Here is a 27,605-nt window from a genome sequence, read left to right on the forward strand (position 1 = left end):
AACAAGAAGCCTTGCAAACAATTTTTTAAACTACGTGATTTCAACAACAAATGTCAGAAATGTACTTAAAAACCATTTGTGCCAAGTTTTGAAGCTCTAAAAAATGGGAAGTTGTACTCTTTATTTCATTTTCTGTGATATTTTTAGGCTTTTAATGGAAGCCTTATTTAAAATAAATTATAAAGGATCTCCCATGCAGAATCTAAAAGGATCTACAGAGCAGGTACAATGGAGATTGTATACATACTGTTGATCTTCATGCACATTTATCCTGCAGCATAATGTTAAAATAAGTGATAACTGAAGAGATTTGGAAAAAAATTACAAAATCAAAATTATAAAAATCAAAAGTTTCAATATGTCGTCAATCACTTTAAACAGTGTCTAGTAATAAAGTAAAAGAAATCACCAATAGTTAAAGGTATTTTAAGTTCTCACCCTTAATAAGTAAAAACATTAAATGCTTTCTGTTTAATATACTTTGATTAAACAATTTTACAAGATACAAATAAATACAATATGGGCAGCCTTACTATTTCAATCAAAACGTTACTACTTTATTAATAAAGAGGTCTCATGATTCTACAATCCTCAATTGCTAAAAATGATGATGCCCAGTTAGATCACAAATACAAAACCTAAATGAAAAAGCAAACACAAAAAAAGGAGAATCAAGTCTTACCCGTTCTTGAAATACAAAACATGTGCTCTTTGAAGTCCTGTTTCCAGGAAAAAACCAAGTTCTTGTTCATGTGCAGTGGGCCCTGGCTTAGGGCTTCTGTTTTGTATATTGGCATTAATTACCTAAGGGAACGAAAGAAAAAGGAAAAAAATGTATTTAGAAAAAAAAAAATGAAGTTTTGAGGACTTTTACACAGAAGCCAATACTTAATGTTGGAGAAATCTTTTTCATTTGTAGGTGGTAGCTAGCAGAATATATCTATCCTTGCCTCCATTTCCACCTAAATACAAATACTTTTGCTCTTGGCTATACCCTTAAAGGCGATTTCTCCACCAAGCAGAAATGCCACTAAGAAAAATTTTTTAATACTTCTTCAGAAATTTTTGTGAATAATGGCATACAAAAGAGAAATATATGAAAAAGCATATTTGCAACCTTATTCAGTAACAGGTATTCAGAATTTAAAGCCCTGTTAGGTCAGGAAAGCAGTGAGATCGAAAGTTATTTCCAGAGTGATTTCCAAAAAACAATTTAGAAATAACTTCATTTGTATTATATCAACATTAAACATTCTCTCTCAACATGGAGAGCTATCAGTTTTCATTTGCATTCATGTTCACCACACAGTCTACCAGCCACTAAAAGACAATAACTAAACAAACAACTCAAAGCAAAAAAAACCTCAGAAAACAAAGATGTGCCTGTATTTAAAAAAGTGCAAATTCTTCTTCTTTCCCCCATCACATCAAAGTTTTCTTTCCCCTTCTTTTCGCTTGTATGACCCTAGCTGTATCTAATAATCCCTTCAAAGACAACTGTCAAATGACAGGCCTGAGGCTTGCAAGCAACAGGTCTGAAAAAGAGGATCAGATTGATATTGCTGGCTTGTTTCATTCTAATAGTACTGACAAGCCAAAGAATAGAGCCTCAAGTGCATTGTGTTTTGTCCAGACATCTCAAAATCTAAATAAAATGCAGTAGTGTGTAACTCCTAGCAACAAAAGGTAGCACAAATTTTCTTTTCTTTAAAAAAAAAAAAGAAGGTACTTATAACACTTGAAAGGTTTCTGCTAAGTGGTAAGAAACAGAAGACAAGGTTAATAGTGTAAATGAAAACAAGGGGAGGAAATAAAAGAGCCTATGTATCCCTTCAAATTCAGATAAAGCCTGAAGCTTTTAAATCATCAAGTGTTACACTTGAGCCTAACTTTCCATAATTCATAACCTGCAACTTATAAAACAGGGGTGAAAGAAAACCCCACAGTAACTTGCCTAATATTCTGCAGAGCTGTTTGTAGGTTATATTTTGTCTAACATTAAGAACCTCAGATATATCAGCTTTCATCAATGAAAACCAGGTCTGCTACATATCCAGTACCTCAGATTTTAACAGTAACTATAGTTTCATACATACAGTGAGTAACTTATTAATGAGATAAAATGACAAACGGGCTATCAAGTCCGAGAACATTGTCCTGATCCTATTTATAGAACTATTCATTCAGATGAATGGACTTCAGATAAAAACATATGTGTACTTGGCTATCATATCTGATGATTGTCCCAGGATTGTGCCTATTAGCTGAAGCAAACACACTTCCAGTTACTATTCTGGACACCCCGCTGATATGTCAAGTGTCTCGCTCACAGGTACAATGTTATTTCAGAATTTTACCTTCAAGTAGTTTTATAAAGGCATTAAGGCACATTAATTTATTGCTCAGTTGTAAGTGTGCATTGAAGCCCCAAGAAAACAAACACTAGGTATCTTTTAGTTGAGTCAACAAAATGCTGGTAACATCATGTCAATGAAAGATGTGCCACGCAATTCCTCCGTTAAGCAAATCATCCCAGCTTACCCTTTCTATGTCCTGAAGGTACAGAAGAGCAATATCCCCAGCCTTCTCGTAGCACGTAACAATTTCTTGTTCACGGTCCACATGGAGGTTGCTAGCGGAAGAAGAAATTGGCAACTTCTCAAGGCAGAGACCTAGGAAAAAATAAAAAATGTTCAAATGAAGCATTAAAAACTAATGTCATATAATGCTATACCTAAAAAATATTCCAACCTAAGCCCCTTTAGTCAGGAGAAAAAATAAAGAAAATAAAATAGTACCAAAAACTTATCAAAGTATGATCCTCTGATATAGACACTAATAAATATATAAATAACAGTGACTCCTCCTTAATAATTATAAAACCAGACGCAGTAATTTTTTGAATGTAATTTTGATTTAAAAGATATTATGACAGTCTACTACAAAAGTGCCTAGTGTCCTTCTACACCAGTTTTAAATTACTGAACGCATCTTCATTTTTCTGGAGTGATCATAGAAACCAAAGCAGGGTGAAGAAAGGCAGTCAAGGCAATACTAAACTTAGCAACTGTGCAAGGCAGAAGTACCTATAAAAACAAACACATTTTCAAAAAATAAAGGGTTAGGATGTGCAATTTTTGTATTTAAATTTGGTAGGAGGTAGCTCACTCATCAAGGCACAGAAATCTTTTCCTCTCAGGACTTATCGATCAAATAGATTATCTGGTGCTTTGAAGGAAGAAAAAGTCTTTGCTTGTCCAACAACTCTTACTAATCAATGCTATCTCCTACACAAGCCACTTCTATTACAGTTATTTACTTATAGGTAAATATAAGTAAATATATTTATTTAAAATATTAAAATATTAAATATTTATTTCTATTACAGTTATTTACTTATAAGTGACCATAAAATACAATAAATGAACTGTAACAAAAATGTCAAATGACTGAAAGTACTAGATAGTTGGTAAGCGGATCACTCCTCCCCACCCCTCCTCTCCCATGACATGAACAGCTAGTGCCCAACAATAATCCTCCAATACATGAAACATATTACTCAACTGGCTATTTGTAGATTTGACTTGGATTTATTATTTCTATTTTTATACTTCCTGGACACAACTATAATCTTTTTAATCTGAAAAACTCACTCTAAGAACATTCTCTCATTTTAGCTGAGAATTTTCTTTAAGATATGAAGGCACCTCAGTTCTCTGCCAGAAACTTTAAGTAACGCAAAAGGGAAGTACAAAATTCTAAGTGTTCTTTGATGAAGTATATAATAGTATTTGTTAGAGTGACTTTATTATACAACTAGCATTCACTGTATTTTTCCTGGTATGCTTATTACAACCCAGGAAAGTAGGTATATTTTAAGCATGCAATGCCTTGGAGCAGGAATTTCATTTGGAGAACTATCCTGAAATGACCACTTATCAGGATGGTTTGGACACTTTATTTGTTTTGATGACAAAAGCAACAATTACAATTCAATATTGTATTAAAAATTAAAACATATCAACTAGAAGAAAAACTCTGAATAAATTACCATTTCTGTAACTGATTAAAATCAGCGTCCCTCCAGACTACTACCATAATTTTTCTCAAATACAGATGGAGTTTAAGAAATAATGTATTAAAATACATAAAAGTATTATTTAAATAGAGATAAATAGCAACACAGCAATAACCATCACATAATACACTACCCACTTCTTTAAGAATACCGAGAGATGATAAAATGTTAATTAAAATAGAGATTATTATATAAAGCCCTTGAAAAAAGAACAAGCAAGTGGTAACATACAGAATTGCGAAACACATGAATTTCAAAGAAATACATATCGCCCTAAGTTATCTACTGAAGACTTTTGCATATATTCAGACAGGTCAGTTCTCCCCTTTGAGCTTGTTCCCACAGCTGCCAGGCAGGAATCTCTGTCATTCTACCTCAAAAGGGCAGGAATTTCTTTAACTGTTTATAAACTGCGTTGAGATATTCAGAAAAGTAGTACATGTTACTGCCACTAAATATTGTTGCATTTGTTGTAAAGGTCATAGCTATCTGTCTGTTTAATTTTATTGGTTATTTGTTTTATTCCATGTTTAAGAATATCATGTCAATTGGTATCACAAGTTGGCTTTGATATTCATAGCTTTTAAGTTTAAGCTCTTCCAGTCAAAATCACCTTCAGGTAAAAGCTTCCAACAAACTGGGTCAGTTCTATTTTGGGAAGACACTTATCTCATACATATCTAGTCCCGATATCAAGCAAGATGACTCCTGAGGGAAAAGAAAGTGAGAAGCAGTGAAATGAATACTACTCCGTACTGGTTAAGCTTACGTTTGCAAAGTAACTCTAAAATTGCTTGTCAAAAGAGCAGAACAGCAACAAACAGTATTTGGACAAGAAAATAGTATACCTGATATTTAACTTACATGATAACTTGCAAAGGTTTTCTATAAATCTTCAAAAACTTTATAAATTATTCGTATTTTGTAAAAGATTAAGAAAGCAAACAGTAGACAGTTTTATCACTTATTCCATGTGGCATTTTTGTGTCTATGGTCTCAAATCAGTGGCCAAGGTTATGCTAAGTAAATTATTTCATTTTTTACAAATACAACAGCAGACCAGCCCTACCATCACATATGCATACATTGACCACTATCCAAAAACCAGGACTCCTCAGCAAGAACAAGTAAAACTAACAATTTTTAAGAAGTCCTCATATAATAGATTTGCTTATTCTTAGATAACCAATCATTTTTATACAAGTCACTCTGGGAAAAAAAAAAAAAACAAAAAAACACCAAACCCCAAAAAGCAGACTTGTAAGTTCTCTAGGAAAACTGATTAACTAACACTCCCATTTCATTACATAGAGTAAACTCTTAAGGTCAAAAGGGAATCCACAGCACAGTTCAGATCTTTACCAAGTACTCCTACCACCCAGACCACTAATAAGACCATTAAAAAAACTCCCAAAAACACAAGGCTGAGAAAAGTCTATCACATTTACTGCATTGAATACCTGAGAATTTTCTATGATGCCAGACAGCACCTTTGTCTGTACAGATTTTAGAGACCACAAATAATAATGGACCCCATGGTTTATCTACTGTTTTAGTAGACAAGTCAAAGGACAGCAGAAAACAAGTGAAAGACTATTTTATACCTAAGTAAATAGGCATGCTTTTGCAAGAGAGAAGGAATTGCATCACTAGAGAAAGATTTCTGGGTTTGCTTCCTGTTTTCCTTAAACAGACACATGAAATCCATATACTGTTTTGAGTATACGGCACTTATGCTTCCCTATATGATATACAAAGCAACACTGGTAAGTGTTCCAAATGCAGCAAACACAAAAATATCCTCCTTTAATCTCCTTTTAAAGACACTTCACATTTAACTTACATATTTAGAACAAACAATTACATAGACTATGGCGATCACTTATTATTATTTTTAAAAGAGGAACTGAAACAATCTGAGCTACTGCTATCAAGGAACTCCCACAGTTTATTTCTGAGCTTAGAACAAACACTGTTAATCTCACTTAAGGGAAGGCCTTATTTCTAGAACTTCACAAACAAAGATTGTGACTTGATTGTAGAGAATTTTTTTAGAAGCAAAGCATGAAATTCTTTTCCTCTTCAATTCCCTACCAGTACTTATAAAGTAATTATTATAAAAGAAAGGAAGAAAAGTAAGAAAAAAGAGTAGGGAAATATATTTATAATGAACTACCTCTTACTTTCACAGTTACTGCTCATACACTGTCATAGTAGGAATTGCCTATTTCTTCAGACAATCTAAGAGAAGCACAATTTATTTCTTTAGACGACACCCAGGGCAACATAAGCACAACTTTCCCAAGTTGAAGACAGCATTTTATCACATATGCCCATACTGCAATGTCATTTCATTACTACAGCTTTCCTAATGCTATAGTTACAATAGTGTTTCTAAGCATCTTGAAGTTTCCTGAAGTTAAAGAGACAAGAAAAAAAACACAAGAACGTACATCTCTTCTCTGAAGTGAACACCTACTTATTAATCCAAGCAGTAAATAAAACTGTTAACAATATATTGAGATTTCTTGTAGTACCATCTGACATAACTGTTGTGAAAAAATTGGTCACACTTTTCCTCTAAATGTAATGACATTCAAATCTTTGTATTTTCTTAAGAATACAAAATAGACTTTGGCAATATTTTTAAACAGAAGAGATCAGTATTTTCACATATGCGTTTGTTTCTTAAGAACCACATGCCAGTCAATTCTTGCTTTACGGAACAGTCCTTTGACAGACAAGCACCTTGTAGAGGGGCTGAAAAAGTTCAAACTAGAGATAAAAGCTGGGAAAAGGACTGATAGTTGTTGCAGATCCTGGAGTGAGTGAATCTCTCCCTGACAAACCCTCCCCAAAGCAGAAGAGCTACACACCAGTATATGGAGTGGTCATCAAGGAAGCTGTTCGCTCAGGAGAAAGGAGGCAGTTTAACTATGTAATTTGTACTGTTTTGCTGTAAGTTGTCAGGAATGCTCCTACAAGCACCTCTGAGGAAAAAAGATCAGGCTCCACTGTGACACCGGTTCTTCCTGTGGCATGAGAAAAAAAGGCTAGAATCACTAACTTTAATTTTGGTCCAACATTTTCTCCTTCTCCTTGCTCTGCCAAAGGCAAGATTCTGAAGAAATTCTAAAGATTTACAAGAAACTAAGAACAAGAAAAACGCAGCGTCAAAATGCTCAAGTCCTACAGAAATCTATTTTAATAAGAAGTAAATTATTTTCATTCAGTGTTAGGATTTCAAATATCGGAGCTAAGAGCAGCACTGAGGAAAGCAGGACAAACCCCTGGGTCCCCCCCTAGTCCCTGCTCCAGCAGGGCAGAAGTCACAGAAATAGACAGGGAAAAGACAAGCTTTAAACAAAGTTTGAAGTACCTATGGCACAGGCTTTCTAGCTGTGGTCTGCAAACTGCTTGCTGAGGGGCTACAACACTTGCACAGCCATATAGGAGGAGGGAACTTAAGGAAGTTGAATTCTTGACCCATTGCCTAATGAGGCTAGAGATCCCCCCCATAATTACCGAAACAGCTTTCATTTAGCATTCTTCCATGAAGAGCTGCTTAGTGTCTGCTGGCACCAGCTAGCAGTGCACAAGATCTCATTACAATCGTATATGATTAAAGTTAAGCGCAGCATCTTTCAGGAAGTGCAAAACAGCAACTCGCATGCACCTGACACTTCCACTGAACCTAATGAGTATTTCCATGTTTCTGTAAATAGAACTAATTAATAGCCAATCATTTAACTTGGTAAATGCAACATTAAATTTGAATATGGGTCAGCAGCAGTAAAGACAGTCTCACCTTACTCAACATACATCATCTAAATATAAACACAGTTATTTGAACAGGCAATACGAGACGTAAAACGGCCCGCAGCAATAAGGCTACAATCCCGTAGTGTCACAGTCTAACTTACATACAACATCCCTCACATACTTAACAAGAACTTGTTACTGCAATACCACACAGCCATCTTGATAGACACCTGCAGTAGTCTCCTAATCCATTACACTACAGTAAATATAAACACAATTTATTTACTAAAATCAAGTTTACACATTTGCAGACTTTAAGAAATGTCAGACCTGTAAATTGCTACGTTCACCTATAAGTGTTTGTAGAAAGATTCACTAATTTGTAACGTAATTTGTAACCAATTTTGTACTATAAATTCATTTTTCAATCATGTCTTTTGACTTATGCAGCAGTATCAGAATCATGTTACCTGAGATTTCAATAAGCTTCATTCCTAGTTACTGACAAGTTGCACCTCCCCAAATTAACACCTCGACATCCCACTGTGCATGCATCTCATCTCTGCTTCCATAAGCAAACAAAAATTGCTTAGAAACATAGGAGATACTGCCATGCACAGTATTTGAATAATGCCTATGTGTGCTTTCCAGTATATTACCTCATTCATATACTGCTGAGAATTTGCAGAAACTTAATTGCCCTGTTCCCAGAGGCCATATCCCTAGGAGAATATTAGCTTCAGCCATTATTAAAACAGATTCTAAATATACACTTCTATATGGTAACAGCATATACAGATTTTTTTTCTGTTTGGTTTTGTAAGAGAAGGGAGTAGGAAAAGTTGGAGCTAAATACACAAGCCTAACTTGAAAAAAATCATACATACACAGTCTTTAATTACTTCTGTATGGATTCATAACTTGTCTTATTTCAGTTCTACATAAATAAAGATTTTCCTCAGTCTCAGAATTGAGCATTGTGAATTAAACTGAGCTAGTAAAGAAAATAAACAAATGGATACTAAAGATACAAAAATTAACCGCTTATAAGAAGGAAACCTGCTCTACTTATCAGAAGGTAGCTATTCCTAAGCAGATACTTAAATATCAAATATGTAATAGAGCCAGAAATGTGCAAAACCCCTCTACATTTTACTTTGAGCCCAGACTTGCCACCACAGTCTCAAGACTGTCCTTCACTCCTCCTGCCCCTGTCCAGTCTCATTTCTTAGCTTTGCCCTTGCTGCGTGTGACAGCTCTAATAACAGATACCGATGTTTAAGCTACATTTGTGGCAAAAGGAAACAAATCTGCTTTTTTCTGTACTGCTTTTTAAAACTTCATATTAAAGGTATGACCCACTCCTATGATTTACTCTCTTAAATGCTACTACAAAGAAGGAAAGGCAACAGCTTCAGGGAGCTGGCTCCAGCAACATTCATACACTTGCTTTCAGGCAAACACTTTGCCACAACAGTCATCGGAACCTGCTTATCTCTCAACAATGTCCTCCCTTCTATGCCCATTTCTCTTTCCCTCATCACATCCTTTTGAAATAAGCTGGTACTTCCAACCATAGACACTTCGCTATAGAAAACTGTTTTATTGGATGCTTCTCCTTGGCTTTCATGTTAAGTGTAATTACAAGCAGACAGGGGGAAAAAACACTAAACAACAGATCCAAATAAGTATTCTCATGCTTTTGCAAGTACTAAGTGGCTCATTGATTTGAAAGGCTCCATCTTTTCATTTCCATGTTTTATATGACATTTAAAAACTACCTTATTCAATTTCTTCAAGTAAGTCTTTGAATCGAAGAAAATTCTGTATTTAATATCAAAATTATGATTTTATTAATAGTTCAACTATCCCACACAACACCTTCTACATACACATAGAGAGTCATTATTCAGATGTACAGCATCAAAATCAGCTTTTTCCTTAAAGTAAAGAAAACACTAGATCTAATCCAGAACTGGATTCTATGGGTACGCACACACACACAAAAATAATCAGTGTAAAGTCAAAAAAGTATGCCTGTCCACGAAGTTAACCACATAAAAGAAGATTGCCCTCCACTACACCTCCATTTTAAAACTGTGAATTTGAGGACACGGTGAAGAAAGGCATGAAAATACCAGAATTGCACTACATTCAGGGTACTGTGTTGTAGTTACCTCCTCACAACTTCTGCATGGGAGATACCTAAACAGTGCTGAGTCCTGACCTATGCTAATCAAGTTTCTGAGGCTCTCCCTCATGCGTATTCACACGGCTAGTACACTCTGTTGTTTGATGGACATAGCAGCAGATAACTTTTCATCAGATCACTCTTGCATCTTCTAATTAAGACAAATCATAAGATATCAGTACTAGCGGTGGCTACCAAACAACTTGTGCTATTCCTTGAATGTCTTTCCAAAGCACTTTTTTTGGTCACTGTCTATGGCATCCAATTATTATTACCCAGTTGGCTTGAATTGAATTGAATGTAATTAACTAATTAACTAAGGTTTAGACCCTGCCTACAAAAGGCGGGCCATTTCCTCCTGGCTGTGGAAGATGCAACGACATCCTTGGAGCCGCAGCCCAGGTCGGTGAGCAACAACTGGTGACCCTGCCGTGATACGAACATGAGAGACCCTGAAGACCGCGACCCTGACTCCCTCGCCGGAGCGAGAGTCCTTTGGTAAAGAAGGTAAAGCCACAACCCCAAAAGAGGGAAGCGAGCTGGAGTTGGAATGAATGAACTGAGTCTCTGCTCACTGTATAGCCTTCTTGAAAACAAAAAACTGTAAAACAAAAAGGGGGAATTATGGCATCCAATTATTATTACCCGGCTGGCTTGTAACTAATTAACTAAGGTTTAGACCCTGCCTACAAAAGGCAGGCCATTTCCTCCCGGCTGCAGAAGATGCAACGACATCCTTGGAGCCGCAGCCCAAGTCGGTGAGCAACAACTGTCCTGGTTTTAGCTGGGACAGAGTTAGCTCTTCTTTTTAGCAGCTAGAAGAGCTTCGTGTTTTGGTTTTACTCAAAGGCTCGCTCTGAAAAGAACGCTGATAGCGCACTGATGTTTGTAGTTGGCACTGAGGTCTCAAGGACTTTTCAGCTGCTGTGTTCTTGCCAGTGTGCGGGAGCACAACAGGATAAGGAGGGAGGCATAGCTGGGACAAGGGGGCCACAACTCTCCCTACGATTTGTACCTGAATTTAAGATTGAGGGCCGAACTGGCCAATTAGTATTCCATATCATGCAGCGTCATGCCCAGTATAAAAGTGAGGGTCAGCCAGAAAGAAGGGCTTTTGGCCTTCCGGTACTCGCACTTTCGGACTCTCGGGGTGCTCTCTTTCTCTCTTCTCCCCCGCCCCCACCCCCCGCCCTTCCTGTTCATCCGGGATCACGGTATCGAGTTTTATCCATTTCGGGATTGCAGCTTTGGAATGAGATGGGCCTTGGTCAAGGGATGGTGAGCAATTACACTGTACATCACTCATTTGTATATGTTTATCCTTGTACATATCCATATATATATTGGTAGCGGTAGTAGTATATTGTTCTTATCTCAACCCACGGGTCTCTCTTCTTTTTTTTCCTCTTTGATTCTCACCCTCATCCCTGGGGTGGGTAGGGATTAGTGTAGGGTTTAGTTGCCGGAGTGGCCTAACCCATGACAGTCACCATTACAAATAACTGCCCATGAGCTTTTTGATCTGATGAAATACAGCAGCTCCTTTATCACAACACTAACAATTTTAAACATTTTCCCTAGGAGGAGTGACAGACAAGAACCACTTTCCAGCACTGCTTGGGCACTGAGGCCCTGTGATTCCCCACACATCACAGACTGGCAAAGAGCTGCATATAAAGGAATCAGAAAAGATTTCAAAGATAATTTGATAGGGTTTTTCTCAGAATTTTGTTGAAATTTTACAATGTTGCATTTTGACACATCTATTGAGAAACTTTCTTTGGAAGATTTGAAGCGGCATTTCACTAACTAGACATTTCCAAGAAAAGAATAAAAATCATTTACTCTTCCTTGCTGGATTTGAAAACCTTTGAATCCTTTGCTTGACTTATTATCATTCCATATTATGCTTATGTTCTTCTAAATATACTGTCCTCAACTAAATCTATGAGCAGCAGCAGAGACTTAAAAGAAGCATTCTTTTACAGATATATACGCATTTAATTCATTCACCTAAAAAAATTTGAGGTTCCTCTTTGTGAGCACACTGCAGGCAGCAGACGGCTTTAGTTCTTTGGTTTAATGACAGAATTATTCCAAGTTGAAGACTGCAGGGGTGCAAAGACAGTAAATTTCATGTTCTGGACTACTGTAATGAATTTAATGCAGATTTTGCAGTGAGATTGACAAACAACCAACTTGATAGATAATGCATTCAGACACAGTGTGGAGAGTCTGAAGAAGCAGTAAGAACATTCCTCTCAATTTTTGTCACATGTTACTTTCTAACAACATAAATATATATACATACCTATATTTATATATGTGCGTATACACACACATACACACACACAAATACACACACACACGCCCTCCACAGTTGAGCAAGCATTTAAGGATCTCACTTCCTCTGTCATGTTCCAATCCCATTTCCTCTCCCCACAATTGTCACTACTGCTGTTCCTCCTCCCCTTCTTTCTAGCCGTCAGTACTAAAAACGCCAGTAAAATTTAGCTTGAACCCAACCTTGGACCCATTTTTGCACCTCATTGCACCCATACACACATGCTGAATCCTCCTTTGCTGCAAAGAACAGAAAGACGTACATTCTATCTTCCACAAGCAACAGTAAGATGGGGCATACGGAAAGCAGGTCATTTCTAAGGGCTTGCTGTGAGCTGTTAACTGTCTAGGGTTACAGCGTAACATGCTAATTTAAGTACCCTGCAACAAGTGTAGAAGAAGAAACATGTCAACTCAAGCATCTCACTCTCACTCAATCTATCACCTCTGAGGTTACAGAATGAAACCTCAAGAGTGAGAAGGTAAGCACTTGGAGATGGTCTTCCCTTAAATAAGGAAAAAAATTTTAAGGCAATTAGAAACTATCATTAGTTATCTACCCTATGCCTTTGTCAGAGGTAAGTACACCAGTAACAGACCAATGCACAATAGGATGCAAGACTGTAAATGCACTGGAACTAGATTTGCCTCAAACTGGATTGAAATAGAGCAAACAAAACAGGTATCAAACTGCCTTTGTGCAGGTTGCTGCAATGAACAGTGCGGCCGGGCTGATGCTTGCAAACAGGCAGCACAGACAGTCCCTCACTGCTTAGTAACACGGTGCTATGTTCATGGCTGCCAAAGAAATAAAATACTTGGAAGAGCTTTATGTTTATATAATCAGGCTATCCTTGAACATACAAGCAGAAATACAAATCCTAGTGAAGCACAAAATCCATGTAAGAATAACTTGTATTTAGCTGGGTAATACCTACAAGCCTCAATCACCTCTGAAGAGACTCTGAATTCAGACCAAAAAGTTTTACACAGTCCACTCTTACAAGGAGAAAGAAGAAATTCCAAGGGAAGGGGGGAAGAGGAGAATTAACTATACACTACTGAGTAGAAATATATGCTACTAAACTTATCTAGACTTGGAATACTAAATTTAAGACTGCTCTTTGACTTCTATCTCATTCTAGAACACACAGAAGACAATATTCTTGCAACCTGCTACCATAGGAAGAAGAGATATTAAGTTTTATTCATCTTCCATTGAAAATGGAAACATAGTAGCAAAAAACCCCACTACAAAAACCTGAACATCAACAGAACAAAAAAACCCCAAAACATTAGTTTTCTCAGGTAAACTGCTATCCAGCCACCCAGTAGAAGTGACCAAACTAATGAAGTCTGATCAAGATTAGATTAGGCTTGATATGACAGATTTCAATGTTTAAGTATAAAATTTGAAATCAGAAACAAAAAAACCCACGATGTCTGGCAGAAGACAGGCTGGTTTTCTTCTCTCTCTCTCTAGGTTTTCTTGTTTGGTTTTTTTTAGATAAGCTGAACCCACAAGACATTCCAGGGCAGAAAGGACATAAGGACATATATTTTATTATTTTCTAATAAACTATTTTTAGATTAAGTAAAATTAATAACACTAATCCTTTCTGCAAAATCGATGCCTTTATGCTTCAACTGTTATAGATCCTTATGAGGTCAAATAAAACAGAGTTAAGCTCTGGCAAAAGATTCAATTAAATTACTGGTATTCCTTGGAGATATAAACAAATTCAGGTACTTAAAGTCGATCAAGTCCAAGATTGCATTTTCATGGAAAGAGCACAACAAATTCAACAGACATCCTCATAGATTTAAAAACCAAACCAAAACAAAAAACACAACCAAAAAACCACAAAGCTGAGAGGAAGTCTACCATAACAGACATTGCCAAAAACCCCACAAAGATGCTGTATGGGAGAACCAGGCAGATTTATATCTGCCTGGTTCAGATATATATTCTTTATATAAGAACTTCCCATGTACTCCCTTCGCACTTTAATCCAAATATTGTCCAGATTTAGGAAGCATTCTCTTGTCTCTGCTACCAGTTAGTCCTCTATTTCCTTGACATCTCTATAGAGAACGATTCGGGCTTGTCTAACATTTACTAGAGGACCATGTTGGTGGAAAACAGTCACTCCCTTCCAAAACTAATGTTAGAAACAACCCTTGACCAGCTGTCAGTGAATGCTATCAAAGTCTCTCCTAAATTGTGCTTGTTGACTTTGACACTCCTCCTGCCATAACAAAAAGCATATATGCATATCAAACCCAAGCTTAAACACAGCAGACTAAAGCAAACATTTAGACACCAGTAAATTCTAATAAACCTACAGCATACAAACTGCCGCTTTCCTCAACACACTGACCCAGCTTACAGCCTATTTAATGAGTTTTCTAAACTGAAGTGGCACTGCCACCTTAAGACATGAGGCCAGCATTGCAACTTTCACTAGACAGTAAAAAAAAAAATATTTATTTTTTTTAAATTAACTTCACCTTCTGGATTTTTTTTAAATATATTCAGGTAGGAAAAGTTCAAAAATAAAACTGTGCAAGAAATGCACTGCTTTAAGTGATTTTATCATGTTATTACTATTTTTTTCAATTAAGTAGCAATTTAGTTAAGCAATTTAGCTTAGGTTGAGCATTTTAATATTCAGAAAAAGGCATCATGGTGAATTAAGGTTCTCCAATTCTATCCACAGTAACTGCAAAACTGCACTACTTTTGTAACTCTTAACTTTCAGCAGTAGTCATATACTTTTAGTATCTAGCCACAGTTATTGTGACATTGACATATTGAAAGACTTCTAAATAAATACATCAACAAAAATTTGATTGGGTAACAGCACAGTGAGAATATTAATTAAGGTAATAGTCTTGTCAACCTAGCAGAAACTCTAAATAATTTAAAGGAGCCAAGCCTTATCTACAAATGTGGTACTCCACCACTGTGTTGATGATATGCACTCCAAAAATCTCTTTAACTTTGGAGAAGATGTGAATTAAACTATTTCCACATTATTATACTGGAAAGAACAATCTTACCTTTAGTAGAATATGCTTCAGCAATCATCCGTAGCCTATACGGTGGCACTGCAACTAGCTGCAAATCATCAACTCCAACTCTGGCATATATGTTCAGAGCTTCTTTGTAATCACATTCCACATAGTTTAACTTGGCCATAATTAGGTTAGCTTCTTGTAAGAATTCTGGCTAGAAGGAAGAGGAATAAGAAAGTGTTTTTTCCTGAGAAAACACACCAAATTCTTTCTGATAATTATTTGGTCTGTTTTATGCATATATATACACTGTAGAAACCCTGAGGATATTTCTTGTAACGGAGCAACAAACCAAAAAAACTTCTGCCTTCATGTAATATTCAGGAAGCTTGCAGTAGGGGGTGAATCCACAAAATCTCACTCCACCAAGCTACTGAAAAGCATTAGCAATCATTTTATATATTCACATATTTATTTACAGATGCACCAGAAACACCTCTCAGTGAGGATCCAGCTTTGCCAGGTGACAAAACTATTCAAAGGCAGCCTATCATTACAACCCCTCCAATGGTTTTTTTCTAACACCGCAAGCATAGCTGAAAATAACATAGCATCAAAACTTAATGATTTATGTTGCACAGTCTATATATTTAATTCGCACAATTTCAAAGTATCAGGGCAGAATAAATGTCTTGAAAAAAAGGATTCATGGAAGAATGAAGAAAGAAAAGGAAGAGAAATTAATACTCCCAGAAATCACATGAAACAAAACCTTACAGACGACTGTAAAACAAGGTTCTTTTGATCTCTCAAAAGACGGACATTGAGTACAGAAAAGATAAGCTGATGTAGTAGCAACAGTAATAGTTGAGGAAGAACAGGTCAGAATGGTTAAGGACATCAAAAGGGCATGCAGTGATAGGACAAGGGGCAATGGCTTTAAACTGAAAGAGAAGAGATTTCGATTAGATCTAAGGAAGAAATTTTTTACAATGAGGGTGGTGAGGCACTGGAACAGGTTTGCCCAGAGAAGTTGTAGATGCCCCATCCCTGGAAGTGTTCAAGGCTAAGTTGGATGAGGCTTTGGGCAACCTGGTGTAGTGAAGGGTGTCTCTGCCCATGGCAGGGGGGTTGGAACTAGATGATCTTTGAGGTCCCTTCCAACCCTAACCATTCTATGATTCTATGAAAAGGTTATGACAAAAAAAAAAAAAAATCACTCTCAAGTATCAATCTCACTTTACGCCCCTGCAAACATAACTTAAGGAATCTTTCCTGAATACTTACGAGACTATTACAGAAATTTGAGAAGTATTTTGCATTTTTCTAACATTTCTATTTAATGCACTACAAAGAACAATACAGTTACATGCTCCAAGAAAAACTTCCACAAAACAGGTTGTAAGTACTTCACTTAAGCATCCCAGAAGTCAATGAGAGTTTTCTTAATTCTTCTAATGAAAGAACATTTGAGAAATTTATCTGAACAAAAATCCACGAAGAATCAAAAAGCCATGATGCAGCACAGTGCTGATGATGTTCTGGGAATAGCAATGATAATAAAGCACCACACAAGCACTTTCCACATTCTTTTCCATGATCAGCAGAGTACTCTATTCAATGTCAGCTTTTCTAATGCTTGCTCAGACTGACTTACATACCTTTAGGTTTCCCCTGTCAAGTGCTGCTGTGAGATGTTTCCTGACCTCAGTCAGCTTTGGCCGGGGGCCTCGTGGACTACTACTCTGTTTAAGAGCATTTTCCTTCAAAAATTGTTCTAGTTTGGACTCCCCAAGAAGAAGTTCTGCCATGTCATCTGTAAATAAAAGCAAACACATTAAATATTAGAAATCATTTTACTTCACTAACATTTCAGTGGAGGCAGCCGTTGCTTGAATTTTAAATACAAACTAAATAAAACACACACAGTCAAGTATTCAGATTTAACACAAGTCATGTGGTACTTCGTTTTACTTTTCGATTTATCTTTTACCTACCTGATTCATTGTACAATCAATCTTCCTGTGTTCTAAGCTATAATGAATCAGAACATTAACCTGAAGTCATTATTCTCCCCTCCCCCTTTAAAAAGCAACATTTGATTCAAAAGCTTTATGTAGCTTTCTGAACATGATGAGATACATTTCTGATATTCACTTCACAAAAAAAAAAGGTATGTTTCACAAAATGCCTACTGTAGTTTCAAATATGAATACTGAGAGACATTGGATTGATTTATGCAACTAGTTTTGAGCTACATGTCCCTCAGGATGTCCTTGATCACCATCTGTATCTCAGCTGTAAAAATGCAGATATCACTCAGGCCTTGTTAAGGCTCCAGCCATCCCAAGTCTTCAGCATGGAAGTCCATTTCTCATCATTCTCCCCATGTCTTAGGCATGACACCACTTCTCAGACACGAAGGTAGAACATAATACCAGGTTGTTCAGCAAAGCTGCAGCTCCACATTTGCTGAAATTCAAGAAACTAGTCATCCTCCACCTTGCCCTTATCCAGGACCACTAAACTCTTTTACTGAAACTACTATGTTGAGTAGTTCCTCTATTGAGAGGAGAGCTCTAGAAGTCATCACCTCACTATCTGGGACTTGAAAAGACCAGGTCATGCCTTGCAAATGACGTCTGAATAACTCAAATTTGAACTAATAATAAATAAAACATTTTAAAAAGAGGAAAGGCAAAAAGCTAAGTCAGAAAAGCACTCACTGCCCTATAACCTTTAGCATTGTCCTTAGAGGTTATATGAATGGACAGAAAGACCAGGACATGCAGAACTCAGTGTTACTGTAGAGGAAAAGCTTTCCCTCAGGAAGTATAAAAGGCGAGATAATGCTGATGCATTTAATTTCAGTCTCATGTCAGTTGGACTAGCATACGACCCATGAACAATACCATTATACAGTAAGCTATAAGGACCAGTGCTGTCCTGTAATATATTGTATCAAGTTGAAAGACAAAAACCTAGAAATTTTCTTCCTTAAAACCTCCAGCTAACGGCTGATTCTCAAACCACCATTTCTTCAAGAGAGAGTTTAAGAGACCAGACAAATAGCAAAAGCATCAAGGGAGTGCTTATTTTTCCATTTATGTTTTTTATTTGGTGTTCTGGGAAAGATATCCGTGGTAAACTGGACATTTATTTGTTCTCAACTACCATTCACTCATATTTTACTGTTTAAACACTACTGCAGAAGGGAAAGATCTCAGCATCCAGACGAAGACAAGCCACACCACAGATGCAGTCTGGTTACCAGCCTGCTTAATTTTCTGGCTTTCAGATCACAGTTGTCAAATTCATCAATCTCAAATCTGCAGTAACATTTCCATTCCTTTCCCACCAAAGTTTCTCCTGATACTTCAGCTATACTCATCTCATCTCTAGATCACACAGCACCAAATAACCTGAAGGGCCACTTTCTACATGCACTTCCTTCTTTGAAGAGCACCTTTATGCCTCTCCACATGCGTTTTGTTTTGCCTGAACTGTGCACATTCTGCTCAATTTATCCCCCTCCAATTTATCTCATCCTTGCAAGCACAAAACATTGGTTCCTTGAAAGATAAGGAAGGGAAAAACAAAGTTATCTCCCTGGTGCACCACTACTTTAAAGACATTTGAAAAAATAATGACACTCGGCATCTTTCAAATACATATTTAAGGCATACGATTCCCAGTTGAAAAAAATAAGTTACTACCACTCAATAATACAGCCACAGTATAACAATGAAATCTTATTACCCACTAATTGCCAACAAAAAAAATGCTTGTATTTACCTCTTCAATGATCATATGGCAAATGGTGGAGTTTGACATGCACCAGTAAGTCCATCATACCATTTGTGTATCCCTTAACAAAGAAGTCGAACAGTTTATAAAGTTTGACTGAAATGTTTTCATCTCAAACATCTGATGTACAGATCAACAAAACAAAGAGAAGTTAAACTTCAGTTCTGACAAATATAAAGGCTCAAAGTTTGTACGCTGCAGTATTTTAGATACAGCTTAGCGTCTGCTGCATTGAGGGTTAGCTAATTGCCTTGCGTACTGGAAATGTAACGTTTCTGAACAGAACTAAAACAAGAAGCTTCTACAGTAAATGAGAATTATTTTGGTAATGCACAAGAAACCCATTGTTAGCTGCAGCAGGAAATAAGTGAGTTAAAGGGGACTTTAGCATTTAGTCTATTAGGACTGGGCACATCTATGACTTAATATGGCTTACAGAGTCTTTCCTGTGTTTCGAAAATAATTCTTTACCACAGCATGAGTTTTACTCATACATTATATCAGAGTACAGTAGAAAGCAGGGAAAGGGGTAGTAGATGCTCTCAGCATAACCAGCTGGAGGGACAAACACCAGGCTTTGAAATCCTTTGTCCGCAGTCTCCACTGCTCTACCACCTTGTAGCAGCAGCAGCCACCAGCTCTGAGAGTCATGGCCATCTGCACTCTCTTAGGAAAGGGCCAAGCAAGAGATCCCAGACTGCCTCCCACCCACGGCCACAGGCCGGGACTCTGGCAGGCTCGGAACCTGACTGAAGACTGGGTTGAGGTTGGCCAAAGGCAAACAACTACACTTTGCCCTCTGAAGAAAAGCAAGAGAGTTGGCTAGAAACCTCCCCTTTTATTGAACCCCACTCATCGTTCTAGCCACCACTCATCTGAAATTTGCACAATCGCCATTTTTAATTTCATAGGCTCTCAAAACTCCTATCATTTGAAGTTTCTTCTAATATATTATAGTTGAAATTTTAAATCCTCTGAGGATTCAGCTCCGGGGCCCCCAACACAAGAAGGACATGGAGCTGCTGGAGTGGGTCCAGAGGAGGGCCACAAAGATGATCTGAGGGCTGGAGCACCTCTGCTATGAAGACAGACTGAGAGAGTTGCGGTTGTTCAGCCTGGAGAAGAGAAGGCTCCGGGGTGACCTTACAGCGGTCTTCCACTACCTAAAAGGGTCCTACAGGAAGGCTGGAGAGGGACTTGTTTACAAGGGTATGTAGTGATAGGACAAGGGGCAATGGATTTAAACTGAAAGAGGGCAGATTTAGATTGGATATAAGGGAGAAATTTTTTACAATGAGGGTGGTGAGGCACTGGAACAGGTTGCCCAGAGGAGTTGTGGAACCTGGTCAACCTGGAACAACCTGGTCTAGCAGAAGGTGTCCCTACCCATGGCAGGGGAGTTGGAACTAGGCGATCTTTGAGGTCCCTTCCAACCCAATCCATTCTATGAAATAAGAGTAGAGGAGGACCCAGTACCCATACATTCACAATGTTATTGGTATAATTCCAGGAATTTTTGAAGGAGTTTACACTAATTTTGCTACTCTTTCATTGAAGTCTGTTCAGCAAAAACGAAAAATAAAAGGTATTTCAATGTACTAAGTGAAGCAAAAGAAATAAGAAATATTCTTCAGCATTAGGGCAACTCAGGATCACACTCAGCTGAGTTTTGAGCATTTCCACAGATTACAAAACCCCTCCAGATAATCTTTTCCAACATTCGACTGTTCTCATTGTGGAAAGTGTTTCCTTGCTACCCATTCAACATTTCCCTTTCTGCAATTTTTGTCCATTGCTTCTGATACTCTCACTGGGCATTTCTGAAAAGCAGCCACCTTCATACTCAAGGGGGGTGCGGGATGGCAGCAGTAAGATCCCGGCTTAGCCTTCCCTTTCTGAGATTTAACAAACACAGGTCTCAGCTGGTTCTCTTCAGTCACATGCTTTCGTCTCCTTATCATCTTGGCAACCCTGCATGGGACTAACTCTACTATAGCAATATCCTTCTCATGCTGGGGAGCCCAAACCTAGATACAATATTCCAGACACTGTCTCACAAGTGACAAACCATAGGGAATAATAATTTCTCTCAAACTGATGACTACATTCTTGTTCATACCGGGCAGTGTGCAGTTGGTCTTCATTGCTGCAAGGGCTTGCTGCCAACTCACACTCCCCTTCTCATTCACCAGGACCTTCAGATCATTTTCCGCAAAGCTGCTTTTTAGCCAGTTGATCCCCAGACTATACTGTTACAGTTATTCTTTATCCTCTCTCAAGTACAGGACCCTGGCATTTGCATCTGCTGAACTTCATGGGTTTTGCCATTAGTCTCTTTCTGCAGCCTGTTGAGATCTCTCTAAATAGCAGTCACATACTCCCCTCCAATTTTTTATCATCCACAAAACCACTGAGGGTGCATTCTCAGTGTCTACATCACCAAGAAAAATAGTACACAGTATTGACTGCAGTACCAGCCCCTGAGAGGCCCCACTTCTAATATGTCACAGACTGGATTTTTTTTTTTTTCTTTTTAACCTGTCATCAAACCTCTGAGTCCAGCCAGTTTTCCACCTAACACCCGTCTTTTCAATTGAACTACAAGATATACTATAGGGAACTGTGTCCAAAGTCTAGACAAAGTTGAAGCCAACAATATCCACTCTTCCCACTTTATCCCTACAGTCAGTCACTTCTCATCAAAAGCTATCTGATTGGTTAGTTCTTGATAAATCCATGTTGACTGATCTCAGTCACCTCCTTATCCTTCCAACCAGTTTCCAGGACATGCTTCCTAATCTTCCCAAGGCTTGAGGTTAGGCTGATCAACCTGCAGTCCCTGGATCCTCCTTCTTGTCTTTCTTGCAAATGGCCACATTTGCTTTTTTCCAGTCACCAGAAATCACTTTCAATCACCAAGATCTTTAAAAAATGACAGTGTCCTTGCAATGACATTGGTCAGCTCTTTCAGCACTCTGATAGAACCCACCTGGGTATCAGCGACTTGCACATGCCACTTTTGCCCAACGCAGTCATCCTCTGTCAGGGCATAATACTTCACTTCACGAGACCTCTCCATCAAATGGAGTAATTTTCCATCAATATCAACAGATTTTCTTCAAGCACTGATACATATACTAAGAAGTATAAATGGTACAGACAACTGTCACTTGCTGCAATAAAGCAAATTTTCCAAGTGAAGCAACATGCTAAAATGAAATTTTTTTTATCTTTAAGGATACTCAGCATCTATTTTATTACAGTTTATTTCCTGCATGTTCTTTCTTTTCCTTCAAACAGAAATCTTAGCGTAATTGATAAAAATCAACAGCTTGCATAGCTTCAGTTTCAAGCTGCAAACTGAACAAGACATTAAACTGACCAAATCTAAATCTGGTCTTTCAGACCAAATCCCCTTTGTTACAGCCTTATTCCAAATTCCATATTTCATTAGCATAGTCACAGTACTATTATGAACAAATAGTAAAGTCAGATATTACAACCAACCTTACCCTGCTCAAAGACAGCTTTAACACAGCATTCTGTAGAACTGCACTTTCTGCAACTGTTCCATCTCTCTCGAAATCAAAGAGTTTAAACTGCATGCACAGAAAAGACAGATGGTTTTGTACACCAGCACAAGACAGGTTAGTCTTTAGTGTAAAGAGTTTAACATGTGCTGTTTAAAAATGTCTGAGAGATCAAAGGCTCACTCCAAACTCACAAAATTGTACCTCAAAACATATTTGCAGGATGCAATTATTTGCCTTGCAAAGAATAGGCCACTAAGGGGTCCTTTCAGCACAGGCATTTTACTAATAATATTCAGAAGACTCCAGAGAGTGTTCCGAGTACATGATTTTTGCTTATGAGCCTCCTTAAAAAGGTGATCAAAAAAAAGCGGGCCTTGAAAATAACACTTGAGGTCAGCATAGTAATGTCCTACTTGGCAGATGAACAATAAAGATTAATTTTGCTAATTGTATTTTTAAAGCTAAGTGGTGGTACCTTAAAAACAGGTAAAAGTATGTCAAACACTAAGTTTTATGGGATGTGTCAGTAGATCTTCCCTCCCTGATCCATACTTATCAAAACCAAAGTATTTAATTTAACAAGCAACATTCCTCTTTTGTTTTATTCAGTTTAATGCTTTGCTAAGTAAACCTCATTTCCAAAGAGGCTTGAGGAAACATGAATGTCAAACATAGCAAGGATTCCAAATGACACTCTAAATCCTGTGCTTTAGTTCAGGAGCTGAAATATCACCAAGGCTGTTTGCAACGAAAAGAGTGAGGTCTATCATTAACATTCTTCAATACTTCAAATAGCAGAACTTCAAATGTGCCAAAGAAGAAAGTATCACACATGCCTTCCCTCTCATATGCATTCCTTTATGCAGGTCTCAAAAATTCTTCTGGCCCACACTCCTGTAACAAGTATTTCTTTTAAGTTAAATACAGTAGATCTATCTTTATGGAGAGACAGGTAAAAAACACAGCTAGACTGTGCACCAGCTGCCAGAGATGTTTTATTTATATAAACTGCAAAATTGCCATGGAAGCATGTGAAACAATTAGTTTGGATGGTTACAATAGATTAGTGTCTATCTTGAAGAACAGGTTAGGCAGTAAGGAAAAAGAAAATAAAGCTTGCACTATTCTGTGTGAAAAGGCATTCCCCTGAGGCACGAGGATTCTTAAAAAGAAGTGTGGAAACCATCCCTATTACTAAAGGGGAAAACAATCATTTTGCCTGTAACCAAAGAACAGCACTGGCACATGCAAGAGTAGAGCGTAGCCATGCTCCCCTCCATGCTCCAGTTGCTCAACAGTTGCACCACAGAAAGAGGAAAACCAGCTCTCAAAGCTCCAATTGTTGCCCATTTGTAGGGTCACAGTAGAACAAGACGGGCATAGACACACATCTAGCACTCTGCAGAAAGTCTGTGAGATCATTCCTCTCTTGTACACAGCAGAATTTCTCACACTGGGGAAAGTAAGAGAGAAACAAGTCATCGTCTCTGAAAAATTAAATTTAGTATCTCTCTCTCCTCTCTCTCATCCTCCCCCCTCCAATCCCAGATAAGTTTTTTCTCTCTGACGATGACTTGAAAAAATATGATATCATTTCTAAAGACAGGACACAAGCAAACAAAGCCTTAAGTTCATGCTTGGCACATACTCTGAAACTATCCAGACACCTTAAGATGAGAATCAAAGTAGCGTATACAACAGATTATTTTGTTCCCAACATTGATGCAAGTTAGAGAAGTTAACCATCTATGCACCAGCTAGGGACGGTCACAGCGCAGCACCGTAAGAGAAACAGTTACTGTCAGACTGGCTTTCACCATGGAAGTGCTGCACTCGCTCAGCTGCTGATGACCAAGATCAGAAGACAAGAAGTCACAGAACACAAACCATAAAAGTTACGGCAAAGCAGGATTTTCTTATTTACCGAGTCACTCACCTGCCAAATCAGCCGGTCAGGGCCAGACATTGGCAACAAGTTTTAAATCAAATTATGACTGAGAGAGTGCTTTATTAACAAAGCATTGGCTCAAGGCATGCCAACCATTCTGTGCCAGCAGGATCGAGCCTCAGTGGTGCTTATAACAAAATTCCAATTACGTAAACATTTCTTAAAGAAACCATTTATGAAACCATAGCTCTAGCAGAGTTTTTAATCAGTTTTAGCTATCCCTTAAGACATCCTGAAATAATGTTTGAGAAGAAATTGCTTTTCTTTTTCTTCCAGCATAGTATGAGTGATCCAGATTATACTCTTCTGTGAGACATTTTATAAAGACAGAATTAAACTGCATAAAGTTTTCAGATACCTAGAGGTCTAGCGTTCTTTCAATTTGTCTAAATAGATGTTTCAGAAGAAAAATAACCTGTTAGTAAACAGTCCCAATACCATGAAAACCAGTTTCCCACTTTCAGAAAATTGAGATAGTTATGGATCGACATAAAATCCTTCATCAAAGGAAAGACTCCCTCTTACTCATCCATTCCTCCGCTGAAAAGGTCATCAACAATTACTTAGTAGAGTAAGGGGATATTTGATGACTGATATCACAACTACATTGTAGAACCACTCCTAATTGGAGGACAGCCTATCTTGCCCATCTGTTTCTGCAACATCACAGTATCACTGAAATAATCCACCTGCCTAATAGGATGTCTTCTGCCTATAATCAAAAACAAGTCTGAGCACCTTGGAACTGAAAGACAAACTGAAGGACGCTTTAGGCGAAATACCCATTTCTGTTAGCTCTGAAAGCAAAAGCAAAGAAACCCAGACACTTCTACGCATGTAAGCTGTTTTCTTTCAGCTTAGAGAAAGCTTAGACACACTCATACAAAATGCCTTGAGAATAACCTTGTGCAGACATAGCTACCCCTCTTTGCAATATGGATCAGCCCTAACCATCTTCAAAATGAGAATAAAGCTGTCATAAATACAGTGTGGGGGGAAAACTGCACATGATGACATGTCTTCGTAAAACAGTGTCTAAAAATATGACAGCTGCTTTGCTACTTGATTTTTAACATCCGCTTTTTGAAGTAGAATTGTTACCACACTATCAGGATCCAAAGCAGTTACTCACAGAAAATCAGAGAATTAAACCAGAGGATTAATCTTCATTTATCCTGGGTCAAGAATGATGAAGAATACTTATTACTATCAGCTTAAAAACATAGTCCATCTTGAATCATCCCCTGAATCACATGCTAAAACACAAAATAATCAATTTTCTGATGAATGCTACCACAACCTCCATGCATTTGTCGAAGAACCCTGGGGCTGTTAGCAGGCTAGGTCACAGGAATATCTAGCTCTAAATTCCTTTTTTAAAGTATGTTTAGGGAGAAGGGGAGAAAAAGAATGGCAACACTGCACACAGCTCAAAAAAAGAATAAAAGCCCTAACTGAATACAGATTAGGAGCTGTGTCTCTGGCCTTCGGAATCCGGCTCCAAGAGGTGACTTTTAAAAGTTCATTCAATTGCAGAGCACACCACAACACATTCGGAGTGAATGATTTAAGTGTTCTCAACATAACTAATGAACCTGCTACCTGTTGTTCTGTGAGGTACCAAATAGCTGCTTCATTAAAGTATTACTTTTCCCATGGTGGTTCAACAGTCTTGGATAAAAACCAAAGCGAAACACTGAAGGTTATCTAGGCCACAACTACTATCTATGTGGTTTCTCAAGTGTTCCTAATATTAATTCAGAAAATGTAATATTTTTAAAAGGGCCTGATAATTATCTATTTCAGTTGTATTCTTAACATCACAAGGAAATACTTGAAAAGTACAATGCAAACACATCCCTCAGGTAGGTAACACAGTTGCTATCACCTCTGTGGCAACAATCATCAACAACCTTGTTCCTGCTATCAAGGCTCCAATATTTTCCTCTGCAATGAAACATCCATGTCATACTGCTGCGGTACACTGCCACAAACATCCGTGATCCTGTGCTAACAGAGATAGTTACACATTATGGAGCCTCAACAGGTCAATATCTAAAGGCAGAAAGAGTATGGGGAAAACCAGTGTTTTCTTCCTTATATGCCAAATGGCATGGATTAAAAAAGTATTTTTAGTATTTCCTTCCACTCTTTTCTGAATTATACAGCTGCAAGAAAAATGTGCAGAATTAGGACAAAATCTCCTACCACAAAGATTTAAGTAAAGAGGCTCAACCTCAGACGCAAGCCCTGAGGATCTGATTTTGAATAGGAAGTATTTAGGAATAGGAAATATAGAGCTAACTAGCTACAGAATCCGAGGTGACTGGCCAAACAAACTTTAATCTTTCCTTGCAAGCAGATAACAAATCTAGAAGCATGCTGGATCTGTCCACCCACTCTCCACCAAGATTTTCAGTATTTCAGGTAACATATTTCAGACTCTTAAAAAGCACAATTGTCCGAATGCACTGAAATCAAAAGATCATAGTTATCGTTAGTTCCAAACAAAGATACTGGATGAGGTGAGAACAATTAGATGAAGCATGGAGTTGTAAGAACAGAAGACACTGCTGCTTCACCTGCCCTGGACTGGATTCCAGAGAGAGAAATAAATTAAAAACTCAAGTCTTAACTCAGGACTAAAAATAAAAAAAAATATTAAAAAGCAAGGAAGGAAAGGGTTAAGGGGTAAAGAGGAAGAGTATGAGATTTCCAGTGTTCCAATGGGACCATAAGTTGACATGCAGGATTCCAGCAAATTGAAGCACCAGAACAGATATTACAAGGCAAGTCTCAAATCTTCCCTGAGGGAAACTAACTTGGGAGCGAGAAATTAAACTCTTCCTCATCAATCCCTAAAACTTGTACTCTCTCTGAAGGTAAAACTGAAGGTTCACAGTACCTGAAGAGATGCATGTTGCA

The 27,605-nt window shown here is 37.8% G+C and overlaps 1 protein-coding gene across 3 annotated transcripts in view; it reads right to left on the reverse strand.

Annotated features, from left to right (window-relative positions):
* Positions 1-27,605, reverse strand: part of TTC7B (tetratricopeptide repeat domain 7B) — a 146,797-nt gene that overhangs the window by 108,754 nt on the left and 10,438 nt on the right. For all 3 annotated transcript variants that reach the window (XM_086612889.1, XM_086612888.1, XM_086612887.1), the window contains exons 2-5: positions 17,054-17,208; positions 15,438-15,606; positions 2,542-2,672; positions 683-804 (exon numbers count right to left, since the gene is read on the reverse strand). In XM_086612889.1, the coding sequence (XP_086469015.1) occupies positions 683-804; positions 2,542-2,672; positions 15,438-15,606; positions 17,054-17,208 (577 nt within the window). The remainder of the gene's footprint in view (positions 1-682; positions 805-2,541; positions 2,673-15,437; positions 15,607-17,053; positions 17,209-27,605) is intronic.

This window comes from Tauraco erythrolophus, chromosome 6, assembly GCF_009769465.1.
Source record: "Tauraco erythrolophus isolate bTauEry1 chromosome 6, bTauEry1.pri, whole genome shotgun sequence".
Classification (NCBI taxonomy): domain Eukaryota; kingdom Metazoa; phylum Chordata; class Aves; order Musophagiformes; family Musophagidae; genus Tauraco; species Tauraco erythrolophus.